The 20,035-nt window shown below is 35.8% G+C and overlaps 1 protein-coding gene across 1 annotated transcript; it reads right to left on the bottom strand.

The window, feature by feature from the left end:
• Positions 1-921: 921 nt before the first annotated feature.
• Positions 922-13,270, bottom strand: LOC123647732 (cell surface glycoprotein CD200 receptor 1-like). Its single transcript, XM_045565507.1, is given in 10 exon segments — positions 922-1,019; positions 1,678-1,721; positions 2,278-2,300; positions 2,302-2,387; positions 6,026-6,277; positions 6,399-6,751; positions 8,752-8,914; positions 9,232-9,387; positions 10,674-10,787; positions 13,204-13,270. Coding segments are annotated over 10 exon segments (1,356 nt in total).
• Between the last annotated feature and the right edge of the window lie 6,765 nt (positions 13,271-20,035).

The following is a 20,035-nucleotide window of genomic DNA, read 5'->3' as shown; positions in this document are numbered from 1 at the left end:
CTAACTAGTTGATTCAAAAATGAAAACTAGGAACTGGGAAAGTGGAAATCTTGCACATATTAAAATAAGAGTATAGGGAAAGGCACATTCAAACAATGTTGGAAGGAATGTAAATTGACACAATTTGACATATCTATGAATAATAAAAAATGCACAAACTCTTTACCTGGCAATTTCACTCAAAATTATCTTACAGGTATACTTAAACAAATACAAAGAGATATACCATAGCAAACATTCTATGTGGTATTGTTTACACTACAAACAAAACTTAGAACAATCTAAATGTCCGTTACTAGGGTTGTATGGTTACAATATAACTATACGATGGAACTTTATGTAACCATTAAAAAGAATGACATAGCACTGCTTGTGTTGATATGAGAATATCTCCAAGACTTATATTATTAGCTTTTTGTAAGTATACAATAGCATTACAGTGTGTTCCCATTAGTTTCTTGACAAGGATACGTGTGTATATGTAAACAGATATATACATATAAGTGCACACATATTCTAGAGGCATATAGACATCATATGTACATAAAAATTTTCTAAAAGGAAACAGAAGAGACTATTGATGATTGTTCCTTCTACAGAGTTATTTCTTCAGGAAGCTCAGTTTTCATTATTTACTGTACTGCACAGTTTGAATATTTTGTCATGAGCATGTGTTTTCTTTGCAATGATAACATCAATTCTTCAGGGAACTAGCTGGTAACAGCTAAGAATTTAAAATTCCAATTATACAAGGATATGAATGCAAACCCATTAGAATGGTTTTGTCTTCCAAGAGCCTTTAACAAACAAATCTTCCTTTCTATAACTGTAAGAAAATCAAAAGGGTAATTGTAATGTATCTTGGTTCATTTTTCATGGTGTTAGATTCCAATAACTCATAAAGTATGGAGGCCCATACCATCAACTTTGTAGTGCCTGAAACATCTTCACCTTGTTTGCAGTATCATAGAGTGGATTGCTCTTCTCTGAGTAGCTGACATAGGACTTCATTACATCTTAAGAAAGAATTTGAAATCAAATTAGTTCAAAAAGGCCAGAAATCATTATAGAAACTACCTGTGTGTTGCTAACAGGTGCCCACAGCTTTGGTATCTGCTAAGAGTGTTTATATTTTAGTCTCTGGACTTACACCAACATAAGAGCAAGGCTTTGTTCTAATATTTTATGTAAAAAAAATACTGATTACTTAATCTCTGTGTGAGATGATGGTTGTGTGAAAGTAGAAATGGAGATAAATGTAGTGATATGAAAATAATTTCAAATGAGAGAGTTGAAGATTTAGTAAAGTATTGGTTATAAGATATTAAGGAGAATGATTTGTTTTAAGCTGAGTGACAGGGAAATGATGATGATATTGAAAAAGGGAAGTCAGGAATTAGAGATGTTTTCATGCATTCAATTTCTCCCAACATTACGAAGAAGGCTAACATCATGTCCATTAAGATGGAGTTCATGAAATGAAAATGTGGATCTGGGTGATGTATAAATAGTACACGTTAGATAATAAAATAATTACACTTTCTAGCATTATAAAATAACAATGGTTTTAATTTTCAACTGAAACACTAAAATGGATACAAGTTACAAATTATGTTATTAGGTTTCAGATTACGTGGCTTAAAAGTTTGCAAATATTCTTTTTTATCTTATCTTACCTCCTCAAAACTGGAGTAGCTTCTGTTTTATTCAATTTATATTTCCTAGAAAAATAAAATAAGTTGGAGTGAATGGAGAAAGCATCATTGTTTAGATTGAAAATAGAACAAAAAACCCAGTATACTATTGACAATTTTAGTTCATTTTCATAGAAGCCATAATAAATCAGAAAGAAACTACCAGAAATGAGGGAAGAATACTGCCTGTGGCTAATACATCTAAATATGAAAATTCTGGATTTGGGAAAAGGAAGTAAAATTATGCAATAGGAGCTTGATGCAATAGAATATATGTGGCACCTCCTCTTTGGTACATGAAAGGAAGTATAATTATTTTCCCAAATAAAACAAAATGAGCATGCACTGTCTCTCCCAAGATCCTGCCCTAAGAGGCCTAATTCACCACACTTGCATGCCTGAGCAGCCCAGCCAAATCCCTCTCACCATGCAAAGTAGTCCAAGTTTTACACCTTCAGGGTACTTTTTTTGACTATGGGAGATTTCATGTTAACAACCTAATTTACCCAATCAATCAATTCCATATTTGACTCCTCTCTAGTCCAATAAAGCTATAGAAGAAAAACCATTCATCAGTCAATACCTGCAGCCACTGATTTTCAAAAAACCAAAAGGATCCCATGATGATCAAAATCAAAATAACGAGGATAATAACAACACAGAGAATATTTAATTTTGCTAGTGTTTTGGTACCTATAAACACAAAAATATACAGTTTAAATGTGGTGCATACAAACAATGAAATATTACTCAGTGCTAAAAACAAATGAACTATCAAGCCATGAAAAGACATGGAGAAACCATAAATGCATTTTACTAAGGGAAAGAAGCCAATTTGAAAAGGCTATCTACTGTATGATTCCAACCATAAAACATTCTGGAAAAGGCAAAACTAGGGAAACAGATCACTGGTTGCCAGGAGTTGAGCGGGAGGGAGGGATAAATAGAAAGAAGACAGAGAATTTTCAGTGCAGTGATATTATTCTGTGGGACAGCATAAGGGTTGATACATGTCATTGCACGTGTCCAAACCCATAGAAGGCATTAATAAAACAGCAAGAGGGAAGCCTAACATAAACTATGGTTTTGGGTGTTGAAGATGTGTAGGTTCACCAATTATAAACAACGTAACACTGTCTTGCAGCGTGTCCTTACTCAGTTGGGGAGATTATGCTTGGGTAGAGGCAGGGGGTATATGAGAACTTTCTATGTTTTCCGCTCAATTTTGCAATGAAGTTAAAACTTCTTTAAAAATAAAAATCAATTATATATATATAGTTTAATGTCTCAGAGTACGAGAAATTTCTTTCTGTAATTTTATTTAAAACACTTCTTTACTGACATTATAATTAAGAATTATTAATTAATTATCAATAATTCTAAGAATTGCTATAATTAAATTGCTTTCTCAATACAGACTTTAGAGCTCCCAGCAAGACATCACTCTATGACTCAATTTTATTGCTTTAAAGATTCATGAATGGTGAATTCCTATAGGAGAGATGTGAAATGTAGATCTCTTTGTTACAGCAGGAGCAGTATGTGTCTCACCTCCAACATTCAGAAATAGTAAATCGGTAATGGTGAAGAAGATAGTTGGAAAAATAACCCAAATCTTGAAGTCACCTTTCTGCCAGGGAATTGAGAGGAAACTTAATCCATGGCGGCAACTTTATTTATTAGCAGCTGGCAGCAGTAAAAAGCTCTGCCTGACAAACACACAAGTCAGCAAAGGCATTGCCAGCTCTGAGAGGCAGGGGTTTAAAACTTGCTCCTGCTGTTCTGTGACTGTAGCTCAGGGGCAGGAGAAGGAGGTGAGGTACAGGCTGAGCAAGCTGGCGCCTGGTCTTTCCATCTTCCACGCATGGTGGATGTTTTTAAATATTGGATTTCTCAGTATTTTATTGGAAAAATAAAGTTTGGCTTTACTGTTAAAAACAGGAACACTTTTGGAAACTCAAACTATTGAGCTCTCTCATTGGAGGTGGCACTAGCAGAACATAGACATCCACTGTGAAAGGAAGACAGAGAGAGATCCTGCCCTACATGGGAGTTTAGATGAGAAAAACCTTTCAAGAAAGAGATTCTAAATATGACACCCTAATGTAATACTGGATGGTGGGATTTCATACTTAACAAAGGCACAATTACCCTTGTCAGTAAATATTGCTAAACTTTTTAAAGAAACAAATATCACTTAAACAATGGATATTGGAAAATGGTTGTTTCAACACATGGGTTTCCTCTTCTCCCTTCTTACAACTTACTAAAGTGTTACAAAAAAAATTTTTTAAAGGGTAGACCTGCAAAGACAAACAGAACAGGGATGAAGACAAGAGCAGATCAAAGATTTCAACATGTTCCTAACTGAAAAATGAATGAAAGAATGGAAAATGATTTACAAAGTGGAATAAGTCAAAGTTTCAGTGCAACAAAACTCCAGAAAGACTCTAGAGTAGGAAGCATCAACTGTAGATAAAGGGGCATGTGGGTAGGGGGCAAGTATGGGGCTAAAAGTCAGGAGCTTCTTTGAAAGTCTGTCTTGAGAACAGGTAGGTTGCCCAGTCCCCTGCCCAATTTATTTCCCCAATGGGCAGAAAAAACGGGAGACTGACCTAGAGAAGATGAACTGGAGAGACTCCAGAGTCAAGCACCCAGACATCATGGCGGGTGAGGATGAAGTGCCAGACCAAAGAGAGGTACTAAAGGAAAGTCTGAGTTCTCAACAGTGGGATGCTCACATGCACACCTGCGCACACACAAACACAAATACTACCCTCTCTCAGCACACTGATCCTCAGACTTATCTCTCCCAGGCAAGAGACTCCTGAGATATTGTCTGCAGACAGGAACAGCCCCAGAGCAAAGGTCTTCAGATACATAACAAATCCCAATTTAAATAAAAACTCATGTGCCTCCTTTTCACTGTACTGAAGCTAACTAGCTCACAAGCCCCAACATCAGATAGTAGAGCTTCCAGTCAGCTCTTGAGTGCTCACTTTGACAAGAAGCCTTTAGCCGAGGATTAACAAAGACTTAGGAAAAGTCTCATTTATGAAAGAAAGAGGTTGAACACACAAATGTCTAGAAGGCAGAAGAAACTCAGAGTGAACAGGCACAGAACCAAGTAGAGGACTGAGGCAAAAAGAACATCCGGGACAATCACTGCTCAGCGTGTCTAGAGACCAACCAGGGCAGATTAGACCCAGAGCATGGAAAAGCTCTAAAAGGCATGACTTCAAGAAAAAAATGGAAGTGACACATTACACAATAAACCTGACCATGTTGAAAATATTAGTAAGGCCTTCTCTAGCTTTGTGAGTGAGCTTAGTGACAATTCAAAAAAGGCACATACGTTTTTAAGGAAACAAAAAAAGTAAAAGAATTATGAAGCCCAAGAAAAACAAAAAGTTATTCAGAAAAGAAAGCATGCGTTTATTTCTTGATCCGACACTTAATAATACTTAAATATTCAAATTAATCTGAACCCTGGCTATTTAATTTAGTAAAAAATTGCTGTGTCACTGTATGTAAAAAACGAGGTTAAGGAATATGGTAATTGTAAATCCACATCTACCATAAGAAGAAGTGGGTACATAATGTCTAAATTTGATACAGTAAGAAATAACAACATGAGCATGTTGTTTAAAAAATAGAGTTAATTACTAGACAAAACGCTTGTAAATTTGACAGTGTCCACCTCTGGGGAGTAGAATGAATGGGGAGTAATAGGGTGGAAAAGGCAGGGGAGAGCCGATGATTTTCATTGAGCCCGATAAAACAATTTGACTTTATATGTTGATTAAACTAGTATTTAATATTTATTTTAAATACCAAAAAAATGAAATCAGGACCAGCGTAGAGAATGAAGAATGGAAAAAGTGATGAACTGAATCATAGATGTTATTATAAGTTAAGAAATTCCACAAGAAGGAGCTGGAGCAGAAAAGTCTACCAGACTAAAAATTCATGAAGGCAATGTATGAGTGACTTTATCCTTCCAATAAAACCTTAAGTATTTGTTTCAAATTGCACTTTATCTTTCAATTAACCCTAAGTATTCTTTTTAAAGTATATTATTCATTCCAGTTAACTGCCAGTATAGAAGTGAACATTAAAAGGAAAAATAAACCACATTCTAAAATAAGGCTTTTTACAACAAATTGCTGTATTTTTCTTTTAAACATGTCTCTTTATTGTGGGGAAAAGGGAGATAAAGCAGAGGCTAGAGAAATCATCCTTGAACAAAATTTCTCCACACGTTCCGTTTTCCTTCTAACTCCTCAGAAAGAATGAAAAAACTCAAACAAAAAACCAGAAGATTTACTAACCAGGAAGCAGCTCTATGCACAGACTCCTGTTGCCAGTCAAATGGGAGACAGAGCAGGCCACAGTAGTCACATCGGGGACCTCCCAGGAGCATGTGCTCTGGACAGTCACTGTGCCATTGCCCCAATATTCTTGCTCAGTGACACAGTCATCCCCCTCTGGGGTCCAGGAGATCTGTGCAGCTGGCTTCCCCGCCACTGCCTTGCACACCGCAGTTCTATTCCTGCTTAGAGACAGGGTCGCTTCAGGGGGAACTGCAGAGACATAAGAGAAAAATGCTTCAGTCTTAACATAAGGGATATGGAATTTAGAGAGACATGTGTTTCAGTCACAAATCTCATGACGTGAAATACCGCAGCATATGATGTTCCTTACCTAACACTTGGAGGTGATAATTATGATTGAAATTCCCATCAGGTGTCACCATCACACACCTGTAATACCCATCATGAGTGATGGCCACTGGAGCAATTTGAAGGTCAGGATTCTGACTGGGTCTGGAGGCCCAGGTTATTCTGTCATCAGTACAGTTGATCTCCTTGGTCTCATTTGTGTCGCTCCTGTGAGCTTTTGTGCAGGAAGGCTTGTCCCTGAGGATTATTTCCCATCTTGTTAGCACCACTCTTGTCAGTGTACGAGGACAGTGGAGCACAGCGTTGGTGTCCATCACCACAGACAGTGAAGTGTTAACTGGACACACACACAAAAGGAGAACGATAAAAGAAAATCTTGATAAAGAACTTCATGTGTTAAATTTATCCACAGCATATTACATGAAGTTGTACTAGATACTAACTTGGCTGATGATCACATTCCAGAAATTTTACACTTACATAACAAATTAACATTCACAAAATATAAATAGTATATTAAACCCAATTCAGAGATTGACAAATTTTCTCCTGTATTATGCATTATTAGGAAAACAATATATACCATAAAGTATTTTGAAATTAATTTAGGAGCTTTACTATCTAGAAACAACAAAATAAGAAAAGACTTTTAAGTTAAACAACTGAGGTAATGTTCTAAATATAATCTTTTGGTGGAAGAGACTATTATATTTATCATGAAATGCATGCACTTCAGGGAAGAAAATGGAATAATTAGTGATGTGGTTGTCTCCTCCTAAGTTGTGAAAAGCACAAAATATCAGTAACATCAAACCTAAATGTCTTTCTCTATGCCCACTTTTTCAGAGAAACATAAATGTGGAAAGTATATGGTTCTTTCATGAAAAGTAGATAATATGGCATTCAGGTGGAGCTACCTGGATATCTGAGAGTTTATTTTTTAATTGAAGAATCACAAAGTCAGTGACATCCACAGATCTTTAAAAGGTCTATAATTTCACTGGTAAGCCATCACACAAAATGAAAAATGATGATGCCAGTAATAAGAGCTGCTTAGAAATATAGCCTTTAGATGAGATTCCTTTCCTTCCTATTAAGTTATATGCAGCACTTCAAGATAGTTTAGCTGTGAACTTTTCTCATGGATTTTATTTCTGTATATTCAATCTAATTACTAGGATTAATATAGAAGTTGACCTCTTTTGTCCATCTTTTTTTTTTTTTTTTTTTGAGACAGAGTGTCGCTTTGTTGCCCTGACTAGAGTGAGTGCCATGGCATCAGCCTAGCTCACAGCAACCTCAAACTCCTGGGCTTAAGCGGTCTTACTGCCTCAGCCTCCTGAGTAGCTGGGACTACAGGCATACGCCACCATGCCCGGCTAATTTTTTCTATATATATTTTAGTTGGCCAGATAATTTCTTTCTATTTTTAGTAGAGACGGGGTCTCACTGTTGCTCAGGCTGGTCTCGAACTCCTGACCTCGAGCGATCCACCGGCCTCGGCCTCCCAGAGTGCTAGGATTACAGGCGTGAGCCACCACGCCCAGACTTTTGTCCATCTTTTAAAGTAATAATTAAGCTCTCCATCCTACAAGCATCTTCAACATAAAAACTCATCCTTGCCTTAAACTGACACAGTGTGCCCATGACTGATAGGGGTCTAGTGAGAGCTGATTAGTAGACCAAAGAATCTGTCACAGCTTCAGTCTGCAGTGGAGGTGAGTGTCAGTGATGGCATTCCTATACATGAGCAGACCAGCTATGGCAGGACAAACTTCCTCAAGCCCTTGCATTTCCTGTTCAAGTAACAATCACATAACTAGAGGAAGATTGAGGTAGGACATTAACGCAGACCTGAGAGGCAGTTAAATCCATGCTCTTCCTACTACTTCAACTTGGCAAAGGTTCAGTGACAAGCAAGAACAGGCTTATTTGGAGAACAACTAGAGGTTGGGTCATTCAGAGTCCCGCATCCCACAGCGCTCAGATCACCACATTCGGATCACCTGGCCCCCAGCCAGGACATCAGCTAATGTTTCTAACGAAAGTTCAACTCTCCATCCTCTCGGTGCTGGCCACTGCGTAAGGAAGCACGTTACCTTCTGGGAGAGATGTTGGATAGCTCTGTGTCATCTGCTTTCCATTTACACATGAACTACTTGAAGCTAGAAAATATATTGAGAAGATTAAAATGAAACCAATGTTATGTACTCAAATAGAATGGGAGCCACTGTTTCTCCACAAAGTCTTATTCAACATGATAGACAATCAATTAACCACAACTAAAATTATACCATAATCATTATAAAACAGAAATTATAAGTTATACCATCATTAGGGGAAAAACATGTTACCATCTTGAAAATTACACTTACAAGTTGTTAATCAATGATTTTTCATTCATGAAACACCTTATTTTGTCAACTATTTTGTACAAGGTGATCCTGCCTCCACCCCTCTCCATCCCCCAGCCAGGGAGATGGGCCCAATGTGAGCATTTCACACGAGCTGGTTCGATCATACTACTTTCTCCAGATGCTGGAGAGAGCATCAATAAATGAAATTTCTCTGCACACTTCTTTCCTTCTTAACCTAACCCCTCTGAAAGAATGAAAATTCAAACACAAAACTGGGAGATTTATTAATCAGGAAGCAGCTCTATGCATAGACCAATGAAATTTCTCTGCATACTTCTTTCCTTCTTAACCTAACCCCTCTGAAAGAATGAAAATTCAAACACAAAACTGGCAGATTTATTAATCAGGAAGCAGCTCTATGCATAGACTCTTGCTGCCAGTCAAATGGGAGACAGCAGGTCACAGTAGTCACATTGGGGCCCTCCCAGGGGCATGTACTCTGGACAGTCACTGTGCCATTGCCCCAATATTCTTGCTCAGTGACACAATCAACCCCCTCTGGGGTCCAGGAGATCTGTGCAGCTGGCTTCCTTGCTACTGCCTTGCACACTGCAGTTCTATTCCTGCTCAGAGACAGGGTCGCTTCAGGGGGAACTGCAGAGATATAAGGGAAAAATGCTTCAGTCTTAACATAAGCGATATGGAATTTAGAGAGACATTTATTTCAGTCCAAATCTGATGATCTGAAATATCACAATATGTGATGTTCCATACCTAACACTTGGAGGTGATATTCATGATGATAATTTCCATCAGATGTCACCGTTATATACCTGTGATACCCATCGTGAGTGATGATCAGTGACTCAATCTAAAGGTCAGGATTCTGGTGGGGTCTGGAGGCCTGGGTTATTCTTTTCTCAATGCAGTTTATTTCCATTGTCTCATTTGTATCTCTCCTGTAGGTTTTGATGCAGGAAGGTTTGTCACTGAAGACTTGTTGTGCATATGGTTAGGATCACAGTTGTTAATGAAACAGGAGAGCAACAGAGCACAGCCTTTGTAGACACTCGTACATACAGTGAAGTGTTAACTGGACACAGGAAGACAGCACTGATAAAGGTCTCAACGGAGCAGTCATTTTAGGGCACATTAGTTAAGCTGCCTGTTGGCAACACCTTTTTACTTAAAACCGTTTTACTTCATAAAAATAAATATTAAATAATATCTTATATAGCTCCACCTGATATAAATAAAAGTTTCCATTTCTTGCTTGTAAATATACATGTAAATACAACATTCAACTGAGTCAAACATCACTTTATTCAACAACTAGCAGCCTATAATTTAGTAAGCCTATGCCTTACCTTGAATATATCCCCCTGTCTAAAGAAGTAACAGTGCCATCCCACATAGGTGGGACATAAATGACCCAGTTTTGTTATCTGAAATCAAACAGACGAAACTTTTCGGCTGAATCCTTGATGTGGAGATTGAAAGAAGAGTTGTTTTGTGCAAGCTTACCTAGAGATAAAGGCCTGGGCTGAGTCCGGGCAAGCAGGCAGTGGGGCTGGATGAGAAGAACACAGCAGGAGGAGAGTACAGAAAGACAGGTTGGGTAACAGAGGCTGGGAATCCAATGCCAAGGAACAAGCACTTTATCCAGTAGGCAAAATAAATATGGAGCTATTGAAGAGTTTGGAGAAGAAGATGGTTTTAACAGAGGGATGTTTTACAAAGAGAATTGGTTGTGTCGTGAAAGATGATCATGAAAAAGTCATCTAGACTAGGCATAGGGAGAAGATTGCTACTCTACAGGGGAAAGATAATAAGCTACGACAGGGCGTAGAAAAGAGATGAAAGATGCGAACACCTTCCAGATAGAAAAGCCAACATTCCCATCCTTCACTGCCAGCTGCTGCCAGTGCTAAAGGCTTTACCTGAAGGTACATTACCAAGTGCAGGAAAATTAGGAACAACAGGATACCAGACTCCAAGAGTTTTGGACAGGGATGAATCGTTGTGTACATGATGTGCAAATCCAAAAAGACTTCCTGGAAGCAAAGAGTTAGAAAAGACTTTTACACTGCAGATAATTGAAAAGAACAATTCAGTTTTCCTTAGGGAAATCTCTCACATAGAAGACCGTACTCTCTGTGTAACAGAAGTGAAGGAATACCAGAAGGATAAGGACCAAAGAGATGAGAGATAAAAGAGAAGTAGTTAAAATGAATTAGGAGTGGCACCTGGCAAATATTGGTTTCCCTCCTGAGTATATGCATTCCCTTTGCTTTTTTTCCCCTTAGTTTTAGAATTCTCTTTGTTCTTCAATCAGGGCAATTGGAAACTAGGACTCATAGTTGCCAGTTCAAAATCTTTGCAATGCGCTTTTATCTCATTAAATACCTGAGAAACTCTAGACTAGCAGCAAAAGAAAAAAAAAAAAAAAAAACCTGAAACAAAGATGGGCAGAGAAATCTCTAAATATAAACTTTCCAAGCTATACACATTCTCCAGCAAAACCCAAGTAGTGAAGACATTCGTTTGATGTGGTATTCTTCTAGGATTAATGGTTCTTAGATGTTGGGATGTTACGGTTTAATAAAAATTTTTAAATGGAAAGATTTTTAGTAAGGACATTTAAAAATGATATGCACCAGCAAGTCATTTAAAAAAATGTTTTAACATCAAAAATTAGAAATTTAAGAACTTGATAATTTTAAAATAAAGGAGAGCTCTTTAAATTAACTCAGTTTGGATTTATGTAAAACTTTCACTATATTATTTTTATTTTTCTCATTTTTTTCATAAACTCATTTCCCCATTTATCATAGAACACTAAGCTAGGATTCAAAAACTTTTATATTGAATAACTATGTAATCACTGTATAACTTTGGCAAATGTTCAATAATCTCACTATAGTTCAGTTTCTTCTTTGGTTAAAATGAATGGATTGATTGGTCTTCTATTAAACAAGGATAAATATAAATATGTGCTCTTGGAAAGAAAATAAATTTATATAAACTCATACCAAGCTGGTCAGGTTAATTTATGATGGATTAGGACAACCAAGAGTGAGTAAATATGCCTTGGCATGCCTTAGCATGAATACCATGCCTTTAGCATGTTATCAAAGGATCCTTAGTAATTAATAGTGGTAATTCATTATTCTCTAACATTTAGTATTTTTACATTTATTAGCTCACTTTAACACCAACGCAGTGAGCTAGAGAACATCATCTTTATTGTAGTATGAGGAAACTGATGTGAAATAATTTGCCAACGTCATTAGTAAGTGACAGCTCTAAGTCTCAAAGTCAGAATTTTTTACTTAAAGACCAGTATTATTCTCCCTGTTAAAACTTCCTTGATAATTCAAAGTTACTGAAAAGAAGATCATTCCAACTTAGTATAAAAGCAATTATAAAATACTTTTTTAAAATAAATGCTTTATTTGCTTTATGTACAGTAACATAACCTAATTATTAAAATGCATTGTCAAAATACATGAGGAAATGATAAACAGACAAAAAGCTTAAATTTAGCTTAAATGTAAAACTGATAGTTATTTATAAATATATAAATAGATTCTTCAAAAGATAGGCTAGAAAGAGATAAGAAAACTAATATTTATAAACTCTCTATAAGGGCAAAATAGCTATCCCCATTTTACAGATGAGGAATCTGCCTCCACAGGGACAGGGCAAAGATTGTAATCAAATATCCCACAGTCAGTAAGAGGGAGCACAGGGAATGTCCATGTCTTTTCTACATGACTCTGCCTCCAGAGCACTTTTGTTTAAAAAAAAAAGTCTCCCCTAAAGTGGATTAAATAGCACAAACCCACTAATAAGGAGATTTACATTTATGTGGGAATTTGTTCTTAGACTCTTTTATTTACTTTTTCCTTTCTTTTTTTTTCTTTTTTTTAATGTTTTTTATTTCAGCATATCACAGGGGTACAGATGTTTAGGTTACGTATATTGCCCCACACGAGTCAGAGCTTTTATTTAATCAAATGGTGCAAGGATGTGCTATGAGAATTATCACAAGGCCACAAGTCTCTCTCTCTTTTCAAATAACAAGACTTCCTTAAAGTCTTGCTATTATTCCACGTGTCATCGGCAGATCAAAAGCACCAGCATCTCCTGGAAGCTTGTTAGAAATGCAGAACAAATGCAGAGCCTTGGCCACCACCCAGTGGATTGATCTAAAATTCTTTGGTGAGGAAAAGAGAAAGAGAATAAAATTGAGCACTTTAATGGACATGAAAAATTCCAGTGGAAAATATTCTAATGTCTCTTTCTCATCATGGTTTCCTGTCTACTCTACCCAACACCTTGCACCCTTCCCCTCAACTTGCCCAATAGACTTACCAGCTATGAAAAAAAGAAAAATTGCTAATAGGATCCCAAAAGCTGAAGCCATCTTCCAAAGGGAGTTTCTTCTTTTTATGTTTCTATCCTTACCTCTGTGTTTTCCACCTCCATCCCATGGGCCTAGCTGTGGTCTTTTACTTCTCTTGCCCTGCCCCATTAGCACTGATGAGAAATCCCCCACAAGCTTAGACTGTTGTCTTTCTGGCTCATGAGCAATTCAAAAGGAAGCATTTCCTGTCTGGACAGTTGAGGTGATAATGACAGAATTTCCTGGTTTGTGCTTTTACACATTTATTTATCTCAGGAGAAGGATGTATGTGTGACCCATGATTCAGATCCAATTGTAATTGACTGAGCTACGTCCCAGATACAGTCAAAATGATTCTCATGAGGTAGGTATCATTATATTCATTTTTACACATAAGGAGTTAGAGAGTCTGAGAGGTTAAATAACTCATCCTAAGTCAGTTAATCATAGGGTAGTAGAACCAGCATAGAAACCAAAATCTTTCCGTAGGTAGTTTTTCTTATCTTGTATTGTATTTTGTGTGTGTGTGCCTGTGTATGTTTGTTTGGTGATTTGTTGCATGGTTTATGAAAGAAGCTAAACACGACTTCTTCTAGGGATATGCACTTGAATACAAAAACACTGAGACAGTATTTAGAAGTAAAATACTCACAAAGCATCACAAGACAAATAATTCTCCACTCAAATGACAGTGTTAACTACTTCTGCTTCATAATATTTACTTTATTTCTCTTTTTCCTCTGTTTGTTTAGGTTGCTTCTGTTTAAAGCAATTTAAGACATGCTGTCTCCTGCCGCAAACTCAGGTTTGCTATTGTGGGATGCTAAGGTGAAGACTGAAGGTGCTGACCAGTAGGCTGAAGTTTCTGCCCATTAATCTTCCTTACAGCTTCCTGCACAGACAATAATCCTGCCCTTTGTATTTGTCCTGTGCCCCCCCACCCTCACCCCCCGCAATTGTTCACACTGGTTTCAGTTTGGTTAGCCAAAAGGAATGGCTAATGATAACTTCTTATGAAAAAGGTGTATATGACTGTGTATGCTTTGACAACTTTCTAAGCTATATACTTATCACCAGGATCAGATTCTTGTCACCAAATAGACAATCCCTCAACACATTTGAATATGAAAATTGGGATTTTTAATGAAAGAACAGAGCAGCTGTATCCTCTATTTCTTCTCCACCCTCTGTTTTGAGTTGATTTTGTGTATCCTGTAAGGGTCCAATTTCATTCTTTTGCATAGGGATATTCAATTTCTCCGAGAACACTTGCTGAAGATACTATCCTTTCTCCATTGTGTATTCTTGGGACACTTGTTGATTAATTGACTATGCATATCCATGATATGCATGGATTTATTTCAGGTGTCTCCAGTGTGTTACATTGATCTATATTTCTGTCTTTATGTCAGTACCATACTGTTTTAAATACTGTAGTTTTACAATATATTTTTATATAAGGAAGTGTGATGTCTCTAGGTTTATTGTTCTTTTCAAGATTGTTCTGGATGTTCAAGGGCTTTTGTGGTTTCATATGACTTTTAGAATTTTTTTCTATTTCTGTAGAAAATGTCACTGGTATTTTGATAGGGATTACATTGAAGCTATAGGTCTCTTTGGGTAGTGTCTTAGTCTGTTTTTGCTGCTATAACGCAATACCACAGACTGGGTAATTTATAAACCATAGAAATTTCTCACAGTTCTGAAAGTTAGGAAGTCCAAGATCAAGGCACCAGCAAATTCAATGTCTGGTGAGGGCCGCTCTCTGCTTCCAAGATGGCACCTTATTGCTGCATCTTCTGGAAGGGAAGGACATTGTCCAGATGGGACAGAATAGATGAACTTGCCACCTTAAACCCTTTTATAAGATACTAATTCATTCATGAGGGAGAAGCCCTCATGGCCTAATCACCTCCTATAGGCCCCTCTTTTGCATTGAGGATTAAATTTTGGCATGAATTTTGAAAGGGATACAAACATTCAAACCATAGCAAGTAGTATAGAATTGTAACAATATTACATCTCCAAATTCATAAACACAGGATGCCTTTCCATTTGTTTGCATCTTCACAGTAATTTCTTTCACCAATGTTTTTTTATTTTTCAGTAAAAAAATCTTTTATTTCCTTAGTTAAGCTTACTCCTAAGTATTTTAACCTTTTTGATACTATGTAAATTGGATTGTTTTCCCAATTTCCTTTTCAGATGATTTGTTATTAATATATAGAAATGCAACTGATTTTTGCATGTTGATGAGAACTTACAAATATGGGGAAATTAAACAATACATTTTTTAATGGGAAGCGGGTCAAAGAATAAATCAAAAGAGTAAACAAAAAACACCTTGACTCAAACAAAAATGAAAACATACCATACTACAATTCATAGGATGCAGAAGAGCAATACTAAGAGGGAAGTTTATAGCATTAGAACACCTCCATGAAAACAGAAGAAAAGCCTCAAATAAAAAACATAACCCCACACCTCAAGGAACTAGAAAAATAATAACAAATTAAATCCAAAGTTAGAAAAGGAAGGAAATGATAAAGAATAGAGTAGAAATAAGCAAAATAGAGAAGAGAAAAATAACAGAAAACAATTAATAAAACTAAGATTTCTTTTTTTTTTTGAAAAGATAAACAAATTCACCAACCTTTACCTAAACTAGGAAAGGAAAAGGGAAGACTCAAATAAATAAAATCATAAATGAAAAAGGAAACATTACAATTGATGCCAAAAAAAATCCTAGGAATAAACAATTCTATGCCAATAAACTGGATAACCCAGAAGAAATGGATAAATTCTTAGAAACATACCAACTACCAAGACTAAATCAAGAAGAAATATGAAGTCTGAACAGTTATAGTTACATATAGTTACAGAAAGTCTGAACTATAACTAATAATAAGATCAAACCAGTAATCAACAAACTCCCAACAAAAAAAAGCCCAGGACCTGATGGCTTCACTGGCAAATTCTACCTAACATTTAAAAAATAATTAATTTCAGTCCTTCTCAAACATTACCAAAATATTGAATAGGAAGGAATACTTCCAAACTCATTCTATACAGTCAGTATTACCCCAATATCAAAGCCAGCCAAAGATATTACAAGAAAGAAAACTACAGGACAATATCCCTGATCACAACAGATGCAAAAATCCTCAACAAAATACTAGCAAACTGAATTCAACCACACCTTAAAAGAACTATACACCACCATGACTATTTGGGATTCATTCCTGGGATGCAACAATGGTTCAATGTGCAAAAATCAATTAATGTAATATCTCATATAAGGCTATTATAGAGGTAATCAAGTTAAAATGACATAATTAGGATAGGCCCTAGTGCAATATTACTGGAATCTTTATAAAAAGGGGAAATTTGGAGACAGACATGCATACAAGGACAGTGTCATATGAACATCAGGATGGCCATCCACAACCCAAAGAGAGAAGCATGGAACAGATCCTTCCCTTCCAACCCTGAGAAGAAACCAATTTTGCCAACACCTTGATTTTGAACTTCTAACTTCTAGAACTCTGAGATAGTGCATGTCTATTATTTAATCCATCCAGTTTGTATTACTTTTACTAGGTCAGCCCAAGCAAACTAATACACCACATCACATAGGAAACCCATTAAACCACTCTGCATTTAGAGTAACCACAGCACCATGGTGGGAATTGATCCAGAGTCCCTACCTTTGCCCCTTTGGGAAAGCCTGGCTGTTGGCCTGCCTTCACCCACACATGCCTAACGCCCTGTGGTCAGTATAGCATTCAAGTAATAGTCATGCCAGTAAAACCCACACCATCCACCAATACTAATTAATCAGTCTTCCACCTTTAAAGTAAACAAACAACTGAGCATGAGAACACTGTCAAAATGGACTGAGCACTAGTATTTTATATTTTAACTCATCTAATGCTCAAATGTTTCCTGTGACTACTATTGAGTATCATTACTATCTTTTCCATGTCAAACAGCTAGTAAATGGCAAAGACAAAAACCAAATCCTAACGGTCTGGCTCCAGAGCCTGTACCCTTAACTGCCACACTCTGCTCTCCCTCACCAGATGCTTAAGGAAAACTAGCACCATGAAATAAAAACAGTTACAATAAGAAGTAGAGCAAATGATGCCTGAGGAAATAGAACTCATTTAAAAAATAGACCAAAAAAATGTAATTCTATTTAGTACTTCTATTTGTGGAAATATTGTCAATTAGATACTCTGAAAAAAATATTCAACTAAAAACACCAAAACTGAGGGATGAAATTTAAAAAAGATTTTTAAAGCTTAACTGTGCTTATAAGAAATTAAGAAGAATTTCTTGAACCCAAACTGAAAGGAAGCAAAAATGTGAACTACAAAAATGAAGGTAACCCAAGACTACCCAAGAGGGTTATTAGGAACCCAGAGACTTAAATTTTAATAGTCATTTAGAGGACAGGAAAAGAACTTTGAGCCCATATAAGGTAGGGAGTTGAAACTGAGACACATATACCACCACCCTCAATAAAGTCAGGGTAAACTTTAAATAAATCCAAGTATTCAAAAAGAAAGAGATAAAGTTATTTCTCACATTCTAAGATCTAGGTGAAAAAAAGAAAAAATAGCACTAGAATAGATCTCTACTATGAATTTGTTGCCGTAACACTGCCCTTATATAGGTTTGAGTGTTGAATTTATGTTACCTATATTATCTAAGAAACTCTAAGCTGAGAAATTCAGTTAGTTTTCCCAGCTTGGTAGCACCTCCCGGAAGCACAAAAAAAAGAACCTTCCTTCATCCCAGATTCCACATGAGTCTCATAGATATAAATAATCAAATATAAGCTATCACTCCAAAATTTTAAAAAAAAAGACAAATATCCATAATGAGAGATGATATAAAAATCAAAATAAACAAACCCATCAAAAGATTTATGTATTATAACTTTCAAATAAATTTGTAGAATATATGTTCAACATGCTTACAGAATAATTATCTTTAACTTATTTACAGAAATTCAAAGTGACATTTAAACAAAAAAAAATTTTAAAGAAACTAAATAAACTTATAGAATCAAGTTTAATATTTACTTAAAGTTAAAACTCAATGAGAAGATCTGAAAGTAGGTTAGACACATATAAAGGAATATTGGTTGTCTCTAAGGGAGTGGAACCAATCAAGGAATTGAAAAGGAATATATTAATACAAAGAATTCTCAAGTCAATTAAGAAAAAGCTACCCAAATTTTTAATTGAAAATATTTGGATATTTATCAAAGAAAATATATGAGTAATAAACAAATATATGACAATATGGCCAACATCATTAGTGTTTAGGGAAATACACATGAAAACCAAAATAACATAGCGATATACATCTATTAGAATGTCTAAAATTAAAAAGACTGACAAGTCTTGTCAGCAAGAATAGGGAAAGACTAGAAGTCTTATACACTGGTGGGAGAATGTAAAATGTACAACCACTTAGAAAAACAGTTTGGCAATTGCTTTAAGAGCTAAACATCCACTTACCATATGATCCAGCAATCCATTCGTCACTATTTACCAATGAAAAATAAAAGCATATGTCAAAAAAAAAAAACTTGCATAAGAATGCTTATAGCAGCTTTATTTCTAATAGCCCAAAACTGGAAACAACCCAGATGTCCATCATTAGAGAAATGAATGAACAAACTGGTTTGTGTATACAATTAAATACTATTTGCAATAAAAAAAATGAAGTTTTCATGTGCAGATGTCTCCCAAAATAATTATGAGTGAAAAAAGCCAGACCAAAAAAAAAGAGTCCATATTATATTATCCTGCTTATGGAAAATTCTAAAAAATGCAAACTAGTATATAGGTACAGAAAGCAGATTAGTGATTGCCTAGGGAGTGGGGTATGGGAGAACAAGAGGAGTTTGGAGATAGGGTTACAAAGAAGTATCAGAAAGCTTTTTGGGATGATGGATAAGTTTATTATCTTGATTATGCCAATACTTTCATAGGAGTAAAACTATGTCAAAATTTGCCAAAGTGTACAATTTAAATGTGTGCAAAATTTACCAAAGTGTACAATTTAAATGTGTGCAAAATTTAACAAATGTAAACTTTAAATATATCACTTATACCTCAGGAAAGCTGTTTTAGATGTTCATAAGTAGAGCATATCCGCTAATAGGTGTATGTTACAATGGATAACTTTCAAATTACTAGAGGTGTTGAAAGAAAGAGAAAGAGAGAGAGAACCAACCAATCTAACAAAGCAAAGCAAAGGAAAAAATTAAAGGGCTGGTGGAGAGAAAACATAATGAATGAGACACATAAAATGAGATTGTAAAAATATGGCCTAATAAGTAAGTGCTAACTCCATCTCAGTTCTACTTCCTGGATGATGTAACTGACATACCTGGTCCAATCTCTAGATTTTCTGATTCAGCACGTCTAGAGTAGATTTGAAAAATATGTATAATTTTTTTCCCACTTGATTTCAATTTTCAACCATGTTTACCCCCATAGTTGAAATTTTCATACAATTATTTTCTGTACAATATAATTTAACCTTTATAAACTATCTTGAAATCTTTACTATGGTGTCATTTGACATGCCTGTTTTGACATTACCAAGTTAAGATGTAAGCACAGTCTTGTCTTATTTTGCTTTTCAATAATATTTAGACAGATACTTTTGGACCTAACTATAAGCCACACCTCAACCAGGGATAAGGAAAGAATTACTAAGGTTTCAAGGACAGAGTTATGATGTCTATTGTGCAACACTGGTAATATTTATATGAAGAAATTTAATGGTTGAGATTTTTGGCCAAGTCAAATTGGTTTGATCAAAATATTATGTGCTAAGTGTCATTAGGTTAGTTTTACATCCAAAATAGTC

The sequence above is a fragment of the Lemur catta genome, chromosome 1 (assembly GCF_020740605.2).
Source record: "Lemur catta isolate mLemCat1 chromosome 1, mLemCat1.pri, whole genome shotgun sequence".
Classification (NCBI taxonomy): Eukaryota; Metazoa; Chordata; class Mammalia; order Primates; family Lemuridae; genus Lemur; species Lemur catta.
The sequence above is the reverse complement of the archived record's forward strand: the minus strand, read 5'-3'. Positions and strand labels throughout refer to the sequence as shown.